The sequence below is a fragment of the Rhinatrema bivittatum genome, chromosome 15 (assembly GCF_901001135.1).
Source record: "Rhinatrema bivittatum chromosome 15, aRhiBiv1.1, whole genome shotgun sequence".
Lineage (NCBI taxonomy): Eukaryota > Metazoa > Chordata > Amphibia > Gymnophiona > Rhinatrematidae > Rhinatrema > Rhinatrema bivittatum.
The window spans coordinates 59,585,655-59,609,485 of record NC_042629.1 but is presented as its reverse complement, the minus strand read 5'-3'; the positions used below and the strand labels follow the sequence as shown (position 1 = coordinate 59,609,485).

The 23,831-nt window shown below is 42.2% G+C and overlaps 1 protein-coding gene across 6 annotated transcripts in view; it reads left to right on the top strand.

Annotated features, from left to right (window-relative positions):
- The window catches only part of USP48 (ubiquitin specific peptidase 48), a 148,014-nt gene that overhangs the window by 85,054 nt on the left and 39,129 nt on the right, over window positions 1-23,831 (top strand). For 5 of the 6 annotated variants that reach the window (XM_029578101.1, XM_029578102.1, XM_029578103.1 and 2 more), the window contains exons 16-20: window positions 530-654; window positions 2,034-2,156; window positions 8,806-8,867; window positions 10,045-10,155; window positions 17,765-17,895. In XM_029578101.1, the coding sequence (XP_029433961.1) occupies window positions 530-654; window positions 2,034-2,156; window positions 8,806-8,867; window positions 10,045-10,155; window positions 17,765-17,895 (552 nt within the window). The remainder of the gene's footprint in view (window positions 1-529; window positions 655-2,033; window positions 2,157-8,805; window positions 8,868-10,044; window positions 10,156-17,764; window positions 17,896-23,831) is intronic. The other variant, XM_029578106.1, reaches the window with a different exon arrangement.

Sequence of the window (23,831 nt, the reverse complement as noted above, 5' to 3'; positions counted from 1 at the left end):
ATAACAATTTAAAATATCAAACTGTAAAGTAAGGAAAAGAAAGACAGATGATTTCATGAGCACCAGGATATTTGTGTAAAGCTCTGTATAATTTTTAAATCTTTTTATTTAACTCATCTTAAAGCATGGGCATTTCTGTTTTGGCATTTATATAATGCCCTAAACCAGGGTACTTTTCTAATAAACTGCCGACAAATAAAATGATTCACTGCCCTAGAGAGAGAAATTTTGTGGTTGCCTGAGGCAATGTGATTAGCAGTTCTGTTTCTGAAGTAATGGAAGGACTGCAGATTTCATAATTCTTTAAAGTGAATAAAGGACAATTGCAAAATGTCCTGAAATTGATGGAGTTACTTGATCCCACTAAAGTGAAACATTATGTCTTAGATAAATTATAAAATATTTAGGAAAGGGCGTATTGAAGCTATGTACAGTCCTGAAGTGATGCATAGTTTTCTGTAGTGAGAGAGATTTGATAATTTAGTTGGGTCTTTGAAAAAAAAAATCATTCTGTTTGTCTCTTTGTAAGGTGGTCTATGCATATCTGAAAATGAAAGGAGAGTTATTTCTGAAGAAGCATGGCAAAAACTCAAGAATTACTTTCCAAAGGCTCCTGAATTTGGCATCAATCAAGAATCCTGTTCACAGTGCAAGGTATTAATATGCTATAGATTTTGTAATCTTTAGTACAAGTTTAGTGCTGATGGATGTCATGCTAAAATTATGAAAGGGTTTGGCCTTTTTTCTAAAAGTGAAGAAATAAAGTACAATCTAAACTGCTAGACATAACAGAAATTCTTATGGGCTTCTTAATCTTTTATTTATTTATTTTGGTTTATATATTGCTTCTGTTTCTGAGAACTCAAAATGATTAACATTTTTAACATTCTCTTAAGCCAGCCAGGTCAGTCCAGTTGCATGGGTTATATCTACCAATAAGCAGATGGCAAGTGAAACTAACAGGTTTGCTGATGTCACTCCTTATAGGCTCTCATGTAGACCTCACCTTGCCAGTATATCCTGAAAAAGCTAAGAAAATTCACCACCTTCCCCTCCTCCTTCTCCCAATACATGATATAACCCATCTTGTGTGCTGCTTTGTGATTCTTGTCCGTGGAGAAAATAGATTAACAAGAACAGCAGAATCAAAAATTGTATAACAGAGATTTAAAATTATAAACTTACCACTGAGCAATGATAACTTTACCAACATTACTTCTTCCTATTTGACAGGCTAAGGTCAACTTGGCAGCCTATAAGGAGTGACATCAGCAAGTAATAGTCTTCATCTGCTGGTTGGTGGACATAATCCATGCATCTTTTTCCATGTCATATGAGTTTTGAGATTTTGGTTTGTTAAACAGATGTATCATGATCTGTTGCATACTTGATAGAAGAAGCTTCTCTCATGCTGTAGAACAATCTGAAAGTTATATGCAACTGAAAAGAGCTGATGGGATTAACTGCCTCATTTATTTTTTTGTACTTGTTAAAGGAACCCCTCCTGCAAACCGTAATCCTCTTTTTCCATTTCTCAGCACTCCTTGTTTATGTCCAGTTTAGGAATTTCCATTGGTTATAGTAACACAAACTCTATACAAATAACATAGTAGCTGATGACAGAAAAGAAACAATTGGCCCAACCAGTCTGCCCAGCTTTGCTTGTTCACACGGTCAAGGATGTATCCCAGATGCCAGCCATAGATTGTGATCATTTATAAGATATCACTTCTCATTCAAGATGGTTTTTTGCTTATATTAATTTAGCATTAGAGAGGTAATTTACAATTTGGTGTTTGTTCTCTATCTCTATCCAAGAGGCTGCGCATAGCGGCACAATCACAAAGGGATCTTTGAATGCATGCTGTAAAACATGTGCTCCCATTATACTGCATGAGAATATATTTTAAAGGTAAATTGTTGTATCAAGCTAGCTGAATTTTCTATCTTGTTTGTAAACAGACCTTACTGTATAACAAATATGTTACATATTTTCACTGAACCTTGAAAATACTTTTCCTATTATCATCCAGATCTTAGAAAGAGAAGGAGCGGAGAATGATGCACTAAATAAGATGATGGCAAATGAACAGAAGACAGCACTTCCAAACCTCTTCCAGGACAAAGGCAGACCTTCTCTTACTAACTGGCCTCAGGTACAAACTCTGGGGAGACCTCTATAGTAAGCTAGTCTTCCTGTTGAAAATCAGCCAGCAGACTTTCACTACTATAGTGCCTTATAAAAGTCTTCACACTCTTGTACATTTTTGCTGTCTAAAAAATATATAAATCAAAATGCATTAAAGTAGGAGTTTGTTTCACTGATGTACTCAACGTTATTAGGATGGTAATAAAAATAGCAATATTCCAAAAGTAATTAAGAATAAAAAAAAGTCTTGATTGCATGAGTCTTCACATCATCTGTCATAACATACTCAAATCAGCTCCTATTCAAAAAAATTGCCTTAAAAAGGCTTGTAAGTTAGAGCCCACTTTTGTCCCATCGCAAAAGTTGAGCTAATTTGAATAGTCCTGGACGAAGAATTGATCTGTATCTGTTTTATGTTGTGAATTTGAGAAAAGAGTCCAATCAAAAAGCTGCTGGACAAACTCTGGGATAATGTTGTTCAGAAGTTACAGATTGGGGGAAGACTATCAGAAAATTTCAGTGTGTTTGAATATCCCTTAGGGCACTGTCAGGTCCATCATTGTGAAGTGGAAACAATTTGGTACCACTAAGACACTGCCGTGATCAGCCCGTCCCTCCAAAGTCAGTAGCTGTGAGTTAAGGATACTACAGAAAGTCACTGTGAGGTTTTGGAGAACTACAGAGGTTGAGACTGGGGAAAATGTTGACACTTCAGCAATTTCAAGATCACAAACATGACATGTGTGGGAGGGTGATAAAAAAGCCACTGCTGAAGAAAAGCTATATGATGTGTCACATAGCATTTGCAAAGAAACACATAGGGGATACCACATGCATGTGGGAGAAGGTTTTGTGGTCTCATGAGACCAAAAGGGAACTTTTTGGTCTCAGTGTTAAGCAATATATGTGGAGTAAAACACCAGCTGTACAATAAAGGATGGTGGTGGCAGCATTCTGTTGAGGGGATGATCTGCTGCAGCGGAGGCAGATGAGGCTTTTGAAGACTGAGGGAAAGATTTATAGTGCAAAGTACAGATAGAGTCTGAAGGGAAACCTGTTCCAGTCTGCCATGAGTCTGGGACTGTGGAGAAGATTCACTTTTCAGCAGGACAATGATCCTAAGCACAAAGTATAAGCAGCAATAGTGTGGCTCATCAAGAAAAAAGTGAATGTCTGCCAATGGCCCAGTCAAATTGTGGACCTGAATCCAACAGAAAATCTGTGTCAAAACTTGGACTGTAGCCCATAGATAATCCCAAGCCACCCTGAAAGATCCTGAGTTCTTCTGCCAAGAAGAATGGTCAAAAGCTACACTATCCTTTTGTGCAGAGTTGGTAGACACTTATCCTAAACAATTCCTGGCTGCTCTTGGTGTAGAGTATTTTTATAATTGTTCTTTCATGACGGAAGTGTAGAGTGTATTGTGCACATCAGTGAAACTATGCATTTGATTTGTATTTTTTAGACAGCAGAATATGAAAAATGTATAAGGGTGTGAAGACTGTTAAAGAAACTGTATTTCCCTGTACGTACCTGGATCAGTCCAGACACCTGGGTTGTGACTCCACACCAGCAGATGGAGACAGAGCAAGACCTGTCGGGCTCCGCTACTTATAGCAAGGTGCCACCCACAGCCCCTCAGTCTTTCTCTGTCTCCAGCAGATGGGGCAGGTACAACCACAGCCTCTGGGAACCCTGGGAAGTAATTTTGGTAGTTAGGTTCTTCAGGGATTTATTGGAAGGTTTGGAAAAAAAAAAAAAGAGTGAAATAGAGCTCACGGAAGTCTGTCGTCCTGGGAGCCTCCCAGGGGGGTTGTAAGGTTCTGAGGGGACCATCCCCCCCCTGGTTGAGGCCGCTGCTAAGGGTCGAGGACCCGGCCCTTCATCCTTGATGATGTTTAAAAGAAGTTACTTTAATGGCCATATGTAATTTCTGTGCTGAAAACTGAAGAGCAAATTTCTCAAACATTTTTAATTTGATGAAAACATTTTTCCAATTTTGCTTCTGTTTTTCATTAAAACTGGGAGACTTTTATTGATTATTCTGAAGCAATTTTACACTGTTGTAAGACTTTGATAAATTTGTTCCCTGCATCATACTGCAGAATGCTCTTTATCCAATTTATAAGTTCATCTTATGGCAGTCCAGATGCATGTTTTCTTAATAACAGATGGAGAGTGAGAACAACAGACCTGTGCTGGGTGGTCACTGTCTCCAGCAGATGGTAGGCAAACTTTCCATGCTGTAAGCTGAAGTCAGGTCTGTGCTGAGTGAAGGGGACTGCTCTTGGACCTGTTATGGTGTTCTCATCCAGTTAAGACATCATTAACAAGGGCCTACACTTCAGAGTTTGTGCTATCCCTTTACGGAAGCCAAACTGGTATGAATATAAAGCATTGGTCTTCCTGACAGAGTTGCTCAGTTGGTCCACAACCATGGATAGCACAAACATACAAGTAGCAATGTTTTACGTAAACTAGCAAGGAGGAGCAAGATTCTGGCAGCTATGCAAAGAAGCTCACATGATATGGATTTTGGTGCAAATGATAAAAATTCATCTCTTTGCAGTTCATCTACTGGGTAAATTAATTTCATAGCAGATGCTTTGACTCATCTTCAACCACACAAATGGTCTCTCCACAGTACAGCAGATCAGTTGTTCCAGCAAAGGGGAACTCCAGAATAGACTTTTTGCATCTCTCCAAAACCACACTATTGTTTTGATACTAGCACAAGACTTAATATCAGATGCATTTGCAATTCTATCTCATGCATATTCATTATGAATATCCTGAAACCCAGGCCTGTTTGAGGCTCTCAAGGGCTAGAGTTGTCCACCCCTGCTTTATTGGGGTAATGTCAGCAAGTTTGTTCTTTGACTCCATCTGCTAGTAGGAGAGCATAAATCTCTGCATCTGGACTAGTCTGGCTAGTCTCAAGGAAAGCAGGTAAGACTACATTTCTCCTTTTGATGTATATTTATTATAATGGTTGTGATTAAAATGTATTTGAGCATTTTTTGCTTACAGCAGTCTTTCCTCCAAAATAAATGAATAAGCTAATGTAAAAAAAATACTTTGGTAAATATGGGAGCCTATTCCTTTTATTTTGTTTATATTGTGTTGTCAGTATGTACAAAACTACATAAACAAGCCAAAAGTTACCTCCAAAAGCTTGAACTTGATTTAATAGTATGTAGGTAAAACAAATTGTGGCCTTGGATTTCACGTTACCTTCCTTTTGTAGACTTGTCAGATCCAGGGTTAGAACTTGTGGAATTTAGGGTGAATCTGGCAGCTCAATGGCAGTGATGTGAACAACCATGCAAAGGGTCCACAGTTCAATTCCTGGACTGGGCCTTCTGAACCCTTTGACAGGTTGGACTGAGAATTATGCCGAAACAGTGACTACAGAACCTGGTTGAAGGGAGTCATGGTCTATCATTAAGGGTGATAGAGGGTGGATGGATTTAGAGCCCTTGATACAGGGGTCTGGAAGAAGCCCTGATGCATGATTCCCAGCCTCGGGATCAGACTAGGAAAAAAAGGGTCTCGTAAATCCCCATGTAGTTGTAAATGAAGGCCCAAGATGCCAGAATTCCAGCACTGGTTCTGATTTGAGTTGAAAGAACAAGGAGAAAAGAGGAACTACCTGGCCAAAAAACAAAACGTGGAATTTTGAGTCTTACTCTGACCTTGCACCACAACCCAAAATTATCCACAAACAAGCAGGAAAGTCAGTCTCATTTGTGAGATGACATCTCTGCAGCAATGACTACCGTAGTTCTGCTAGTAACAATTTTCATGCCATAGTGAACATGTGAAATGGTGCTGCATGTGCTCTATTTTCTTCCATGGAACAAGGAGAATAGGTCCTGTGGTACTTGCATTGTTATGAAGTCCGCTCTGGAAATGCAGTTTTTCACTTTAAGCTGTCTTTTCTTCTCTATACCTTTTCTGCAGCTTCACTCTATTCTATTCTACTTGCTTCTTCCTCCCTTTTCTTTAATTTTTAATAATTTTAATATTAACTTTGTATTGTCTGTATAATTTACATAATTTTATGTATGTAATTTTCTTACTTTTGTTTACATTTGTTTTCTTTTAATTTAGTGTAAACCATTTTGTTCAATATTTTATTGCTAAAATGGTATATAAATAATTTTAAATAAATAAATCTTTAAAGTTTCCCTGAACTATCTAGCAGGTTGTTGACCACCTTAAGAAAACGTTTTTTTTTTCAGTTTGGCTGGTTCCCACCTGTCACGCTTTCTCTGGCCGATAGGCTCCAAACCTCCGTCTCCCAGTTTTAATGAAAAACAGAAGCAAAATTGTCCTATCCAACTAAATTGTTACAGGCTGCTTTGATGCCCAAAACGTTGATGCTAGCTCCTGTGGAGGCTTTCCTGGCACCTATCTCTTTTGATCTCAGCATTCATGCCATTGTCTTAGGAATCTGACCTGCCTTCACCTTCTCCAGTAGTCTCCAGGCCCCATATCTACCTTGGTCAATCAGGAAGACATCTTGTTTCCAGTGTCACCTTCAGGTCTGAGTCTGCAAGTTTATAAGAAGGACCTCAGCAAGATGATTCAGAATACACTAGCCCAATACATAACGAGCCTCCAAGGCATGAGCTCTGGTTCTTCAGTGCTGCCACCTGGTTTTGTCTGTGCAATGTGTGGAAATATTACAGAGCAGGCCTCCTTTCCATGACTAATGGGGGGGGTAACTCCTACAGTAGGTCTACCTGTATGTGGGAGGCCTCACAGTCACTTATTATTTTTTTATTATTTGATTTATATTCAGCTTTTCAGGCATTTCATTGCGGATTACATTCAGGTACTCTAGGTACCTTTTCCCTTCCCCCTCCTGAGGAAGAATTGATTACTTTTGAGATTTGAAGGCTGTCTTGGAGATCACAGATTCTGACTTTGAGGATTGTCCAGATTTTCTAAAAGATCAATCTCTTCCTTCTGCTGACTAGAAACATTTCACCTCTAGAAGATCTTTCCCTTCTGATATTCATCAAGATGTCCCAGGCTATCTTTTCAGAGATACAAGAGGAACCAGAACCAGAGCACACATGCCCAGATATCCAAACTACCTTATAGTTCCTAAACAGACTTTGGTGATTCCAATTCATCAAATACTAAAAGACATGTAGATTCAGGTCTAGCAACCAATTTCTGTGGCAGTTGGAACCTGCTTGCTCTGCTGGCTCTTGGTGTGCTGCAGGGCCAGATCAGGGACGGAGGCAGGGGCAGGGCTCAGCCTTCTTAGCACAGCAGTTTGCCTCTCCTGCTATTTAGCTTCCTGCAGGGCCATGTTGAGCTGAGAATGGTGCTTTTTGCTGCATGATCTGTTTCTCCTCTGCGACAGCTAACTGCTGGGCCATTTTTGGGCTAGAGCAGGGGCTGGGCTCTTCTCACCATTACAGTCTGCCTGCTTCTCCTGCTCCTCTCCACCTGTGCAGAGAGTGGAGAGACCACTTTATAGACTATTGTAATACGTTGTACATGGGCCTTCCAGACTCTCATATTCACGCATTACAAGTTTTATAAAATTCTGCTGCACGGCTGGTTATAAGGGGTGTTCTATGAGAGCTTGTCACTCCCCTTTTCAGCAGTTACATTAACTTCCATTGAAATAACAAATCAGGTTTAAAATTTTATCCCTAGTTTATAAATCTGTGAAAATGGACAGCCTATTTTATTTGGCCAATTTGGTGTGCTTCTTCCAGGCCACTTTTGTCTCAGTTATTTACTCTCTCAGATAATAGCAGGACAAGGGGACACTCCATGAAGTTAGCAAGTAGCTCATTTAAAACAAATCAAAGAAAATTCTTTTTCACTCAGCACATAGTTAAGCTATGGAATTCATTGCCAGAGGATGTGGTTATTGCAGTTAGTGTAGCTGGGTTTTAAAAAGGTTTGGATAAGTTCCTAGAGGAAAAATCCATAAACTTCTATTAATCAAAAAGGATTAGTAGCTTGGGATCTATTTATTTAATGTTTGGGTACTTGCCAGGTACTTGTGACTTGGTTGGCCACTGTTGGAAACAGGATACTGGGCTTGATGGACCCTTGGTTTGACCCAATATGGCATATCTTTTGTTCTTATGTTATGTTTTTATGTTCTTATGATATCATCCCACAAGTGTGACTGACTTATCCTTCTGTCCATGAAGAGCACCCATTACAGGTAATCAAATTCCCATTATTGTACTTCTAAAGAATAATAATTAAAAAAAAATTATATTCCACATGATCCAATATATTTGGCAGGTAACAAAATGCCCATACATAATAAAAATAAATAAATAAAAGCACACTAAGTACCATGTAACATAAAGTCTAAAATTTGTCATATAAAACATAATAAAAAATAGTTTTTGCATATACAGACAACAGCAAAACCAACACAATCTTAAATGTGTATGCGCTGCTAACAAAATGTGGGCTCATTATATCTCTTTATTGTAAAGTTTAATCTGAGATATTGTCTGACTTGGTCTTTAGACATGAAATCTGATTATATTATCATAATTCAGAAAAGTTTTGAGAACCTTTGTAAAAGCAGTGTCGAAGTGAAGAAAGGAAACATAAAACAAACAAGTGTTATCGGATTGCTTCCTTTTGTTTTTTTTGTTTTTCAGGAAACAGATGTACTCTATGTTGTGTCCCAGTTTTTTGTGGAAGAATGGAGAAAGTTTGTTAGGTAAATTGATCTATCTGCCTTTTTGACTTCACTATATATTTATTCATACCATTTTGTTGTGTTTTACCCACTATGATGATAAACCTGTGGGGTGTATCATAAATGCTTGATGTGTTTTTCAGTTTTGGGAAGGTTTTGTTTGTAAATTGACTTTCTATTGCTTTCTTCAAGCAGAAGAATGTGTGCGCATATATTGAACCCAAAATCAAAGAAAATGTTCCACGTTCCTTAACTATCAGACAGATCCTGATGATAGTATTTGTTTTCATCTTAAAAGGCATTTATGTTAATGAATCTGACTTGTGACAACTAATGTACACACATTATGGAAAAAAGTAGAGACTTTTAACCACATTGAAAGAGGGCAATTTTCAAACAGCTAATTAATGTAGGTAAAACAATTTTTACCTGTGTGAATTGTATATGAGGCCAATATTCAATAGGCCATTTAATGGACAAGTTATCTGGCTAAAGTTAGCCAGATTACCTGTCCCATATATTCAGTGGGATAAACATCTCACTGAATATATTTAGTTATCTGGCCTCATTTTGCCAAGTAACATAAAAACCTAAGCAGTTATGTTTGAATGTAACTTTATACTGTTGGAGTACTTGCAGCTTATCTGGATATCTTCAAAACATATCGGGGTAAGTAGCACTTTTGCGCCCCCCCCCCCCCCCCAAAAAAAGAGGTGGCGGCCTATGCCCCAATTTTCTCTCTCCTCCCACCTAATATTAAATATGCTCGTCTGGCCTTGCATCCCCTAAATTCCAAAATGCGCAAGGATGGCTGCGATGCCACCCCTACCACCACCCCGACAAATCCTTTTGAAGATATCCGGATAAGTAGCAAGTTATCCAGCCACACAAGGTGTGTAACTTTACACCTGCTCGGAAGCAGGTGTAAAGTTATCCAACTAAAATAGCCAGATAAATGCGATACTTGGCTAAGTTAGCCAGATATCTCAACCCCTTCCTGGAATGCCCCGTAATACCCCTTTTTTTTATCTGGCTAAATTATAACTGGTTAATTACTTATCTGGCTATAATTTAGCTGAATAAGCCAATTTTGCCATTCAGACAGATAATATTTGAGCTATCCATCTAAATAGCTTTGGAATATGGACTTCTGTATGATTATATCATGTACGTATATTTTTCTGACCAATTTGAGCAGGAGACCTACAAGATGCAATCCTGTATCATCCATAGGGAACAGTGCTCTTCTCTGCCCACATGAGGGCCTGATGTTCGATTTTGCTACTATGACCAAGGAAGATTCTAAACTGTGAGTTACTTCTTCCCACCTACTTATTGTTTGTTTTTTCTTTGAGTTTTCACAGATGAGTGATGTCATGGGATGGAGACCAGGGTTGGAGCTATAAAGCTAAAGACCTAAGCTAACATACACCACTAAACATGTGTGGGACTGTCCAAGCCACAGTGTCTATTTTTTTTTACTCTAGCTTAATCTGAAGCATTGTTTGACTTGGTCTTTAGAAGCTAAATCTGATTATATTAGCATACTTTAGAAAGGTTTTTAGAGCATTTATAAAAAGTAAGTATCAAAGTGAAGAAAGTTAAAACAAAATTAACATGCGTTTTAAATAGATCCTTTTTTCAGTAAGTAGATGTACGTTACATAGTGTCCCAGTTTTTTGTAGAAGAATGGAGAAAGTTTGTTAGGCAGATTGATCTATCTCACTGGAAGTAGTGCCATGGGCACAGGCTCACATGAGACCCCTACAACGCTCACTACTATCACGATGGAATCCTCTGTCACAGAACTACACCAAACGTCTTCAGCTCCCGGACAGAGTTCGGGCCCAACTACAATGGTGGCTACAAGAAGCCCATCTGAGCCAGGGAACGAGACTATCCTCACCAACCTGGATCTTACTCACCACGGATGCCCGCCTACGAGGATGGGGAACACACTGCCAGAAGCTAACCGCCCAAGGGAAATGGAACGAAGACGAGTCGGGATGGAACATCAATCGCCTAGAAGCTCGGGCAGTCAGACTAGCCTGCCTAAGGTTCATTCACAAACTCCGAGACAAAGCGGTCAGAGTAATGTCTGACAACGCCACAACAGTGACCTACATCAACCGTCAGGGAGGAACCAGAAGCCAACAGGTGTCTCTGGAAATAGACCTCCTAATGTCATGGGCGGAAGTGAATCTTCAAGAGTTCTCGGCCGTCCACATCGCCGGGAAAGACAATGTTGCTGCGGACTACTTCAGCAGAGAAAGTCTAGATCCAGGAGAATGGAGGCTGTCGACCACAGCATTCCAGTTGATAGTAAACCATTGGGGAACACCAAGCATGGACCTCCTGGCAAACCTGTCCAACGCCCAATACCCAGTTTCTTCAGCCTCAGGCGGGAACCCCAGTCCCAGGGAATCGATACCCTGGTACAGACCTGGCCACAGGAGGCTCTGTTATACGCCTTCCCGCCATGGCCCCTATTGGGCGCAATCATCCACAAGATAGAACACCACAGGGGACTAGTTCTTCTAGTGGCCCCGGACTGGCCAAGATGACCGTGGTATGCAGACATGTGAAGACTGCTGACAGGGAGCCCCCCTGCTGCTACCTCCACACAGGGACTGATCCTCCACGAAGATCCAGCTCAATTCTTTCTTACGGTCTGGCCATTGAGAGGACTCGCCTAAGGAAGAGCGAATACTCGGGGGCAGTAATTGACACCCTACTCCAAGCACGCAAATTCTCCACATCCCTAACATACATAAGGATTTGGAGAGTATTCGAAGCCTTGTGCGAGGACTGCGACATCATACCACGCTCAGTCAAAATTCCTGCAGAATGGCCTACAGAAGGGATTGTCTCTCAACTCCATCAAGGTACAGGTGGCCGCATTGTCATGCTACGGAACCAAGAGCGAGAGCGGCAGCATAGCCTCTCACCTGGATGTCTCCCGCTTTCTGAAAGGAGTCAAGCAGATCCGACCACCCCTGAAGTGGCCGGTGCCTCTTTGGAACCTCAATCTGGTCCTAGATTTCCTAGCAGGAACCTCCTTCAGACCTATCCGTGACCTGTCTCTCTGACTATTAACACTGAAGACAGCCTTCCTGTTGGCAGTCTGTTCGTCCCGTCGTATATCCGAGCTACAAGTACTGTCCTGCCGAGAGCCGTTCCTCAGACTCACCCCGGGAACCATCCAGTTACGCACAGTTCTGTCTTTCCTTCCCAAAGTGGGGTCTTACTTCCATCTCAACCAAACCATCTCACTACCATCGCCAGATGAGCATAAGAATTCGGAAGAGGCTCGAAGTCTACGCCATCTCAACGTCGGTAGGCTCCTAGTCCGATACCTGGAAAGGTCGGAATCTGTACGAAAGACGGACCATCTATTTGTCCTTCACAGCGGGAAGAAGCAAGGGGAAGCGGCCTCACGAGCAACCATAGCCCGCTGGATCAAAGAAGTCATCAAGGTGGCCTACGTAGAAGCAGGCAAGCCACCGCCTTTACAAGTCAAGGCCCATTTTACTAGAGCCCAGGCAGTGTCCTGGGCGGAAACCAAGATGCTGTCACTCACCGAGATCTGCAGGGCGGCGACATGGTCCTCCATCCACACCTTCTCCAGGTTTTCCGCCTGGATGTTCAGGCTCGGGAGGACACAGCATTTGCATGGGCAGTACTAAGTGGGTCACGGGAGCCTCCCACCCGGTTCGGGAGTAGCTTTTATAATTCCCATTGGTCCTGAGTCCATCTGCTACATGCTAGGAAATGGAGAAATTACTTACCTGATAATTTCGTTTTCCTTAGTGTAGACAGATGGACTCAGCATCCCACCATGGCTGCCGTTACTCATGGACTTCTCAGGGGATTCACGGGTAAGCCATGCTTTCCTTCAGCTAGGACACCCATCCTACCGGGTGTCGACGTTTCTCGGTTGAGGGCACTGGCGGTCTCCAGCTATAACCAACTCAACCAGTTCAAATTTATTGTTAACCAAGTTATAAAGTTAATCACGTTATCCAAGTTATAAAGTTAATCAAGTTATTCAGTCATACATATATCCACAATGCTTTTCAAGGAGAATACTGAAGAGCTGCACTTCCTGCAGGGGTATATTTACTAGGGCTGACATCAGTTTGAAATCTGATCCGTCTCCAACTGCTATCAGGAGTACACTATACCCATTGGTCCTGAGTCCATCTGTCTACACTAAGGAAAACGAAATTATCAGGTAAGTAATTTCTCCATTTTGCAAGTGAGAACACCCATAGTGGATCTTCGCTGAACAGAGAGATTTCTCAGTTTTGTTTGAGAAGAGGGTCACAAAGCAAGCTAGCCTCAAACACCTACTTAAAATGGAGAAGAAGGTCTTCTGTACTCATATCCTCCAATTCCTTTGGTGGCAAGGACTTTACAAAAACTCAGGACTGGGTGGCACTGTTTTTTATAGCCTCCTTACTGGCTAAAACAAATTTGGTTCCCGCTTCTGTGAGAGCTGTCTGTCAGAAAATCAGTTCAATTTGGGAATTCCCCAACACTTATGCAAAACCAGGTGTACAGTAATATCCTAGCACTACCCATAACATCCACTCAAGATTAACCTTGAGGACACTTGAAGAGTCTTGTCAAGCACTGCCCAGGCCCTACTTGAACAAATGCTTCTACTTTGGCAACCTCCTGCCCACTAACTTGGTCCTTGTTTGCCTTTGGGCAAGTACCCAGCGTATGCTATCTCCTGGTGGTTTCTAGGAACACTGAAACTCCATAAAACCCAGAAGTAGAGGGGGAGAGACCACACAGTTCTTAGAAATGCACCTATAGACCAAATACAAAAAAATGTTGGAATCTCAATCTGTCTCAGGGACAAAGCTAATAAACTAAAATGTATATTAATAGAATAGCAAATAGAATAGAACATTTTAATTTGCAAACAAGTGAGATAAGAATTTGCATAGTTAACCCTATTGAGATAAATTTAGTGTACTTAGTCAATGCCAGGGGATGTTCATGTTAGACAGTCTTCACAAGAATGTGCAAAGCTGGATCAGAGCTTCGGCACTACCAGGCAAGACTGAGATTTGCTGGCAGATTCTGGGCTGGGTCACTTGGGCTGGTATTGTACAACCAATGAAAGCCTAAGGTACCAGCTTCTTGACCAGTAGCAATATAAAATGTTGTAACATTACTCCACCTTGTGGAAACTGGGGATGTATGCATTCCAAGTCTACTTTGGGGGTGTTTAAGTAGCATGTTAACCTTTTTAGTGCTGGCTGCAAGAGACTACAGAGCATTGCAGGCTGCACTTACTTGTCAGTTCAAGGATTACTAGGGGAAAAAAGATCTCTGTGCAAAATAAGAACTCTCAACAGGCACAAAGATCCCTATTTTGCCACATGAGGGAAGAGTGATTAATCCCAACATCAGGTCCTTAGCCTGATTGTTGATAAAGTAATAAAGGTTCCCTAACCCTTTCAGATAATGCGTTTCATTCTTGTGGTTTCTAGGAATTTTTCCAACAGAAGGGTCATATGAGAAGGTTTTGCACATGTAATGAGGGGAAAATCCTTAGATCCTTTCTTCTACTCCCCATAAAAACTGCTAGAATACCTTCTTTTAGATTCTCCACAGACAAGTAGGAAAATCATCACAAACCTGGGTGTCGTCATATGGCACCGAGTATGAAAGTGCCATTGTTCTGATATAAGACTTTGTTCTACTGAGCATATGTGATATGCTGCACATGCCTAGTGATTGTATGAGGTTCTCTGACTGTTTCTTTTCGCAGAGCAACAGGACAGTTCCCTATAGTACTCTTTAACTCTTTCAGGCCGATGCAGTAAAGTGCACCCAAACTGGCTCCTGTTTTTTAATGCATGCACATTCACCTGCCTTGGGCGCATGATGTAATATGTAAATGAGCTGCTGCACTAAAACGGATGCGCTAGGGATAAATTATGCGTCTCTAGCATGCCCTGGGTATTGGGCGCCCAGGAGATGTGGCTGTGTACGGGTTACCAAAATGGACGTTCAATTTACGAGTGTCCGTTTTATCCCACGGCAGCTAATTTACCTGCACAATATACACAGCCTGGAGCATGTATATTGTGTGCACAGAAATTTTTTCTTTTTAGGAAAATACTTTAAATTTAGCATGGTGCTGCTTTCTGTGGTTCCTCCTACTTAGTATTGTGACGATAGTAAGGAGAAGGAACTTCAGAAAGCACGACTTTTTGTATTTTCATTCAGCTCAATACGCACTGTAAGGCTTAACATCAGCTCCTGGACTAGCGTTAAATTTACAGTGTTAACAAGGGCATGCTGGGTGAGCTGAGACTTTTTGCATCACATATAGTAACTAATATCCTCATCTATATAGTATTTACAAGTAATGAGCGCTATTAGCTATGAGTGAATTTGGATGCGCTAATCCCCCTTTTGCATCGGGTGTTAATCTAGCACATCAAAAACATACATCCGCGGGTTAACCTGTGTGCTAGCCTGAGCACATGATATTGCATCTGCCCCTTTGTTAAGGCCCTTCAGGAAACAGATTAAAAGAAATACCTAATTCTTCTCTCTTTAAATTCCGCCTAACAGCTTAACCTTCTATTATAAAAAAACCCCCAAACTTGTGAATTTGAATTTGATGAAATTTTCTTTCCCATGGCGGAGAGAACCACCTCTGGGATTAAGTGGTTTGCAGCATGTGACATGAAAATGTCTCCAACTAATAAACATAAGGTTTACCGTAGCTGTTTAGGGCTGGAACATGTTCCACCTGCTGTCAGATATCTGACAAATCCTTAAAACTCAGAAGAGAGAGATTGAGGGACATGTTTCAAACAATTCCAAAGCTTTGTCTTCAGGACAAGCACAGACCTCTAAAACCTACAGATAAATCACTTAGAAATAAGCAACCAGTTCCTAAAGCAACACAAAAACAAAGCCGTGCTTCTTAGACTGTCTTATGTAAAGCAAAAGCCAGTGAGAAGGACTTAGCCAACCCTCGGGCTGAGGGGGCAAGCATCCTAGGCTGAAAGACCCATATCTGAGGCATTCACAGGAGCCCCATGGGTTGCAAACCTCTGAGACACTTTGGTTTATCAATCATGATATGAGAAGGTCCCGCACATGCTCAGAACGTGTTAGCTTCAGCGCTTTAGCTTTACAGCTCTGACTTGGACTTCATCTGATGATGTCAGCCATCTGTGAGGACTAAGTATCTTCTTATCCTTGTAAAGCACCTGTTACAGATAAGCAAATCAGATTTAAATGAATGAGAATTTTCTTTAGTTTTTGTCTTTTTTTTTTTTTTACCCTCCTATTTAAAACTGTACTCATGAAACACCTCTGGATAACAACTGCAGGGAGAGGTGCAGTACCAAAACTGCACCTATTAATGGCAGTTTGCCAATCTTAAGAGGGTTTCCTTTGGCTTTGTACTTGCAACCACCTTAAAAGTGAAGATATTAATTATGCAGCACTGTCAGGAGCACAGCAGTACACTAGCGTTATTTTTCCATTTTACTAGTGAAGTGTTTGTTTCACTGTGTGCTATTGAGACTGCTGTTAGAGAGGGGTTTTCAAAAAGCCTGCATAGGCTAAAGTCTGTAGGCATTTTTTTACTTGCACACTTTAGCCAACATTCTCAAAGTAGATTTAAGTGCATAAATCTGCTTTGAAAATTTGTGGGGGTGTTCTCAGAAGCAGGTGTAACTTTCTGCATGTACATTACATGCATATTTTGGAAAAATTGAAAGTATGCATGTAATTCGTTACCCCTTCCCCCAGAACGCTTCTTTGTAGTACGCAAAATGACTTTTATGCTTACTTTAACACACAAGCCCCTGGGTAATTTTTAAATGCCATATAAGCGCATAAATCGTTTCGAAAATTACTTCCATAATGGGTCAATTTCCTGAAACCCCATCTACATAATATTGCCAATTAAAAAAAAATTATTCAGTTACTGTGTTAGTTTACATGAATGTGCAGAGGAAAAGTCAATAAGTTAAATATATAAGGTGATAAACCTTTTTATTGGTGTAAATGTTTCATGACTAGTTTTCAGGAACTACAATTCCAGTAAATCCTGATGCATTGTAGCTCCTGAAAACTAGTCAAGAATTGAATTGTCCAATAAAAAGATATCACTTTATATTTTCTCTTCATTGACCTTTATTTCCATCCAGTTAGAAAGAGAGAAAAAAAACCTAGCCAAACTACAATGTTTCTGTATTTCTAAGTTTAGTGTATAATTTAGAGTTTATGCCTTTATTGTTGACTTGTAATGTGCTTTAAAAAGGATCGGAGAATGTTCAACCAAATCTGATTGTCTGACTTATCATTTTAGCTTCGCTTGTTTTAATTAAATATTTATTACATAGTGAAACAAACTAGTTTTTGCACTGAATATTTTTCACTTAAGAGTAAATGAATGAAAATATACCATCATTCATAAATTTATATTTGTATAGCACTTGCTGCTTGTCGATTTCAAAATGACAACATATAAAGTTTCCTTTTATGTTTTACATCAAACATTGATGTTGCATAAAATATTAATTTTGTCATGTCAAAGCTATTTTTGTATACAGTTAACAGAACAGTCCTAGCAAGGAGCACATTTAATTCTGAATAGGAACTGGATGCTCAGTATGGAAGCAGGTCTGAACCCACATATATACTCCCATTAGATTGCTTTCCCCTTATTCTTTTCTTTGTTTCAAAGGTATTCATGTTGAATGGTAAGCAGTCTTAAAGTATATATGTAGCAAACATACATTCCTATGGGGGAAGGGAGAATTGTGTTGCTTTTTGATATCCTTTATTGGTTGATATAGGAGTGACTGCATCTTACAGTTAATTGTTGCTAGTTTGCCATGTCATGAAGCATATGATGTTTCTTTGCACAGTATAGCTCTGATATGGCCTGTGGAATGGGAGATGATGCAAAAACAATTTGTTGTGGATCAAGCTATCAAAATTGTCAAAACAGAAACTACTGAGAACAGTGCTGTGAACACTCTTTATGTATCTGAACCTAGTAAGTTACTTCTTTTTTTTATGTACACACATTCACAGACTGTTTTGTATATACAAACAGTATTTGAATTAAGTCTCTAGCTAAGCTGGTCTTACATTTTCAGCCGTATTAGAGTAGCCTTGCAGATTGAGTTAGGCTGTTAGATGGATCTGCTGTGACACAACGCTTAACTGTATTTGCAGGGAAACTCAAATGGATTCCTTTCAGAGGTATTATACTAGCCATGACTTGTTTTCTGTGTGTTTATTTCCCTTTATTCTCTGTAGGCAAGCAGGAAAGACAGCCATTCTTGTAGGTTATGCTGTCTCATGGTGCCAAGGACAGAAGTGCCACCATTCTGTATAAAAACTTTCAAACACTACTGATCTTGTTTGGGGTGTTCACATGCCCAGTGGTTATGTGAGGCTCCCTTAGTCTTTTTGATCATTTGGTTATGAGGTTCCCTCAGGAAATAAGCTTTTCACTTTAATCTGTTTGTTTTTTTCTCTGATTTATTTTCTGCAGTGACCCTGTGCTTCTGACAGGCTGATGCTCTATAGAAAGAATATTTTTCATCAGTTTGGCTAATTACTTTTCCCCCACTCTGGTTAAAGAAGAGCCATAGGGTTTTAAAGTGTGCATGCATTGCTTAGATGTAAATCACTTTTATGTTCTGTCAAGGAACAGAAGAGACTCAGGCTCCAGGAGAGTTTGTAAAGTATTCTGAAGTCAACCTCTCAGGGGTGTATTTGACATCTAAACATAAGACAATGATGTTGAAGTCAGTAGCCCATAATCCTCTGAAATCCAAATCCACATATTCTCTTAATAACAATTCAACTTTGAGGAAGGACACTGGCTCCTTTGCAGAGGAGGAATAGAAGCAGAACAGGCTGGAACTCATGCATTCTCCTCAGGCTACCCTGTATGAGAGAAAAGGATTTTTGTCATCAAGGTCAGTGCCTGTAATGTTGGTGTCCAGGCCATTGATATTATGATTGATGTCCATGGCATCAACTTCGAGATCAATGCCACTAATGTTCTTGGAGTCAGTCATGACATTCAATCTTTTTGCCTTTTCCAGCGACTCCAGGCCTTAATCTTTTTTGGTTACTTGTGCCCCTCCTTCCAGCATCATATGATCAGCATCTACTGGTCCAGAAGGAGGGTTTCAACAGATTCAAGATTTACTGGTCCAATACCTGACAAACATTGTCTAGCTCTTTAAACCTCAATTCCCTGTACGTACCCGGATCTGTCCAGACCGTGGGTTGAGCCTCCTGTCCAGCAGATGGAGACAGACCAAAACTGAAAAGGGTATCCTATATCAGGACATAGCCTACCCTGCAGCCCTTCAGTATTTGATGTCTCCAGCAGATGGATCAGCTCAACCTGCGGTCTCCTGATCTTGGCTAGTTTAGCCATATTTCGAGTTTCGGTTTTTTCCCTAGAGGATCAAGCAAGTACCTCTTTTGGTCTTAGTAAAAAAAAAAAAAAGGAATTGGCTCTGTTTTTTATTCTTTGGAGACAGCACTATCTCCACGCTCTTGGGGGGCTTAGGGGGGCTTGGCTGCTTGTTTTTTTCTTCAGCATAGCCTAAGCCCCTATTCCCAGGGCTCCTAAGGGGGTGAAACTGGTGGTCCAGTCACTTCCCCCTCACCTGGCTGCCTTTAAAGTGTTCAGGAGATTCTTTCCTGTCAGTGCCTTTTGGGCAGACACACTCCTTTGTCTGCTTTCCTTTGGGGGGGAGGGGAACACCAGGTAATTTTAAAGAACTTAAGTCTCCCCACTAGCTCAGTATATTTACCTCGGGGCAAAGCTTCTTTGTTGCCGGCAGCCGGGTGTTCAGTGAGGAGCTTGCAGGGTTCAGTCCTCTGCCTCCGCTCCTCCCGGCAGCGAAGGGAAGTCTAATCAGCTGATTTTCTCTGTGATCGCGGCTTCTCTTCACTGGCAATGCTGCGATCACACTGCTGCCTAGCCTGTGGGGAGCCCTTGACATATCTACATTTTTCATTACTTGGATGGTTGCCTAATCAAGGGGTCATGCTGTCTTCTGGCCTGCTACTTGCCAGGTTTAGTGATCCATTGGTTAGACTACCTTGAATTCATAGTGAATTATTAGAAGTCCAGTACCTCCTTGCAAACAAAGTTCATTGGAATCCATTTTGATTCTAAGGAAACAAAGGTGTTTCTCTTTTGGGAAGAATAACCAAAATTGTGTCTTCACTATAATATGTCTCCAGGAAGCAGGTGGTCATGACTTGGGACTTCCGCAAGATGCTGAAAGTGGTGAAATAGGAATCTTTGTGCCTGCTGTTATTCCTTGTTTACCCTGGGACCTGTTTTTTTCCTCAGTGAGAACTCCCTCCCCTTGCATATCTGTAAATTACCATACAAGTGACGACCTGACCTCTGCAGTGGAGGTTGTCTTTTCTCACAGGGCAAGCAGGATGGTAGTCCTCACATATGGGTGACATTACAGAATGGAGCCCAATCACGGAACACTTTTGTCAAAGTTTCTAGAACTTTGATTGGCCCCTACTGGGCATGCCCAGTATGGCACTAACCCTGCAGCCAGCAGGGGTCCCTCTTTAGTCTTCTTTTTTCCTCGCAGCAGTAGCCACGCGGTTAAGGAGCTCTGCAAGGATTCCTGACAGGAATTTTCCTCACGGAATTATTAAAAGTTAAATTGCCCCACAGGGGTCCCTCCGTTAACTTTTTCAGTCCTCCGGTAAGTTTTTACCCGTTTTCCGTCAATTACCGTCTAGTTTAGCCCTTGCGGCCTACTGGCCGTCGACCGTACCACGGCTCGATTTTTTTCTATGGCCATGGCGTCTGGGTTTCATCGGTGCCCGGACTGTACTCGTACCAGGTCCATTACAGACCCTCATAAAGTCTGTGTAATGTGTCTTGGACGAGAGCATGATGTCTTGACGTGCACCAAATGTGCCCTAATGACACCAAAAGGTTGCAAGGCCAGAATAGAGAAGATGGGACTTCTCTTCCATGCTCAAACCCCAACTCTGTCCATTGCATCGACGTCATCTGAACCGGCACCGTCAACATTGCGCCAGCATCGACCACCGACCGGTGACCGTCTGGCATCGACAACTTCTCGGTCTTCGACACCCTCTTCTCCCCCTCAGGACCGAGGGGATCGTAAAGAGAAACATCGCCACCGGCATCAAAAGTCTCGGACCATCGAGGGAGTGAAACCATCGACCTCGCCATCGTCCAAGCCACCGTCGAAGAAACCCCGTCCAGAAAAGGCACCGACCTTTTTGGTGACCGGGTCACTGAGGCATTCCTCGCCCGACAGGGCATCGGGAGCCGCGACTCCGCCTTTAACGGTGGTCCCTCCAGCTATTCCTCTGCCTCCTTCTGTTCCGAAGCCAGGGCTGCTTGCTCCAGGTCTCCGAGAAGAACTGGACCGAATGGTTCAGGAGGCCATCGACAAGGCAATGCACTGACTCCAGGTTCCCCTGGCACAGACATCGGTACTGATAGTGGAACCGGCTACTGACCCGATTCCAGCAGCCTTGGCACTGCTGCTATCGAGAATGGAAGCGCTTATAGCTGCTTTTCCACCGATGGACTCCGGGTCACCGATGGCTCCGGTGCCCTCCCCGCTTACTTTATCATCGGGAGGAGAAACACCGTTCTGCATCCCTCCATCAGGAGTTCTGCCTCAGCCATCGAGATCGGTGACGATACCTCCATAGGCGCCATCGAGCCATCCACCGATGCCCTCGATGCCTGCGCTGGGGCCTTCATTGCTTTCATTGGTGCCTCCGGTTATTCCTTCGATGCCTTCGGAGCCTAGACCAGTTCCTTCAGGTATCCAACTCTCCCGTCCCTCTCCAGTTCCTAGAGGGACAGGTGCTGATCCTTATGATACCTGGACTGATGATTCCTCACCAGACCCCGATGACTTGCCATCACCTCCTTCACCCACTGAGAGTAGAAAGTGTTCTCCTCCAGAGGACCTTTCTTTCATAAATTTTGTGAAGTAAATGTCTGAATTGGTCCCCTTCCAATTACTAACGGAACAGGACGACAGACATCAAATGATGGAGTTGCTTCAATTCCTGGATGCGCCCAAGGAAATCACCTCCATCCCTATCCACCAAGTTCTTCTAGATCTCCTCAAGAAGAACTGGGAACATCCTGGCTCCATTGCACCAGTCCACAGGAAAACTGACTCTACCTATTTGGTGCAGTCAGCTCCAGGCTTTCAGAAGCCTCAGTTAGATGACCAATCCGTGGTGGTTGAATCTGTGCAAAAGAGAGCGAAAAGATCGAAACCTCACACTTCCTTTCCCCCTGGCAAGGAACAGAAGTTTTTAGATACCATTGGTCGTCGAGTCTTTCAAGGATCAATGTTGATCCTCCGAATTTCCGCTTACCAACTCTATATGACCCAATATAATAGGGTCATTTTTGAGAAGATGCAGGAGTTGACAACCTCCATGCCTCAGTCACTTCCAGAACAACTCCACACCCTAATTAACAAGGGTTTGGAGGCAGGAAAACATGAGATCAGATCATGTTATGACATCTTCGACACTGCAACCAGAGTATCTGCAGCAGCTATTTCAGCAAGATGATGGGCTTGGCTCAAATCTTCAGACCTTCGACCGGAAGTCCAAGATAGGTTGTCTGACCTTCCCTGTATAGGAGACAATCTGTTTGGCGAGCAGATTCAAAAGACAGTGGCTGAATTAAAGGACCATCATGAGACTCTCAAACAGCTCTCTCTGATACCTTCGGATTATCCTTCCAAACAGCCTTTCCGGAAGGACTCTTAAAAAGTCTTTCTACAGACCAAAGAAGTCCTACCCGCCAGCAGCCAGATGTCGTTCTGCGAGACCATTCCTCAAATCACAGTCTTGTCAGACCTGAAAACAAAAGCCACAGACAGCCCCCCAGCTGGGCCCTGCTTCTGGTTTTTGACTCTCGTGTAGAGAGCAGCAACCAGATTCCATTATCACACATACCACTGGGAGGACGGTTATGCCATTTCTCCCTCCTACTCCAGTCCAGAGCAATAGAACCATTACCATTCCCTCAGCAAGGTCTCGGGTTCTATTCCCGGTACTTTCTAATACCCAAAAGATCGGGAGGCATTCGTCCAATTCTGGATCTACGAGCCCTCAAGTACCTCCAGAGAGAAAAGCTCAAGATGGTAACCTTGGGCTCGCTTCTTCCTCTTCTACAAAGAGGAGACTGGCTCTGCTCTCTTGACCTCCAGGACGCATACACTCATATTGCGATAACTCCATCTCATCGCAAATACCTGAGGTTTCTCGTAGGCCCCAAGCACTGTCAGTATCGCATGCTTCCATTCGGCCTAGTGTCTGCACCACAAGTCTTTACAAAATGCCTCGTTGTGGTTGCCGCCTTCCTCAGGACTCAAGGTGTTCACGTCTACCCCTATCTGGACGATTGATTAATCAGGGCTCCGACTCAGCAAGCCGCTTTGTCATCCCTACATCTCACCTTAACCACTCTAATTTCACTCGGATTTCTAGTCAACTACAATAAATCCTGCTTAGTCCCATCTCAAACCTTATCGTTCATTGGGGCAGACTTGGACACCTTACAAGCAAAGGCTTTCCTGCCTCGACAACGAGCACTCACTCTCATGTTTCTGGCACATCAGCTGCAGTCTCAGCGCTCAATGACTGCTCATCATTTTCTCATCCTCCTAGGACACATGGCATCCTCAGTTCAGGTCACCCCAATGGCTCGCCTGGCCATGAGAGTCATGCAGTGGACCCTAAGGTCGCAGTGGACTCAATTCCTTCAGCCCCTGTCGACCATTATCCACGTCACCGACTCACTCCGTCTGTATCTTGCCTGGTGGACGAATCAAATCAATCTTCTACAGGGCTCGCCCTTTCAGGCGCCAAACCCTCACATAACTCTAACCATCGATGCTTCCAACTTCGGGTGGG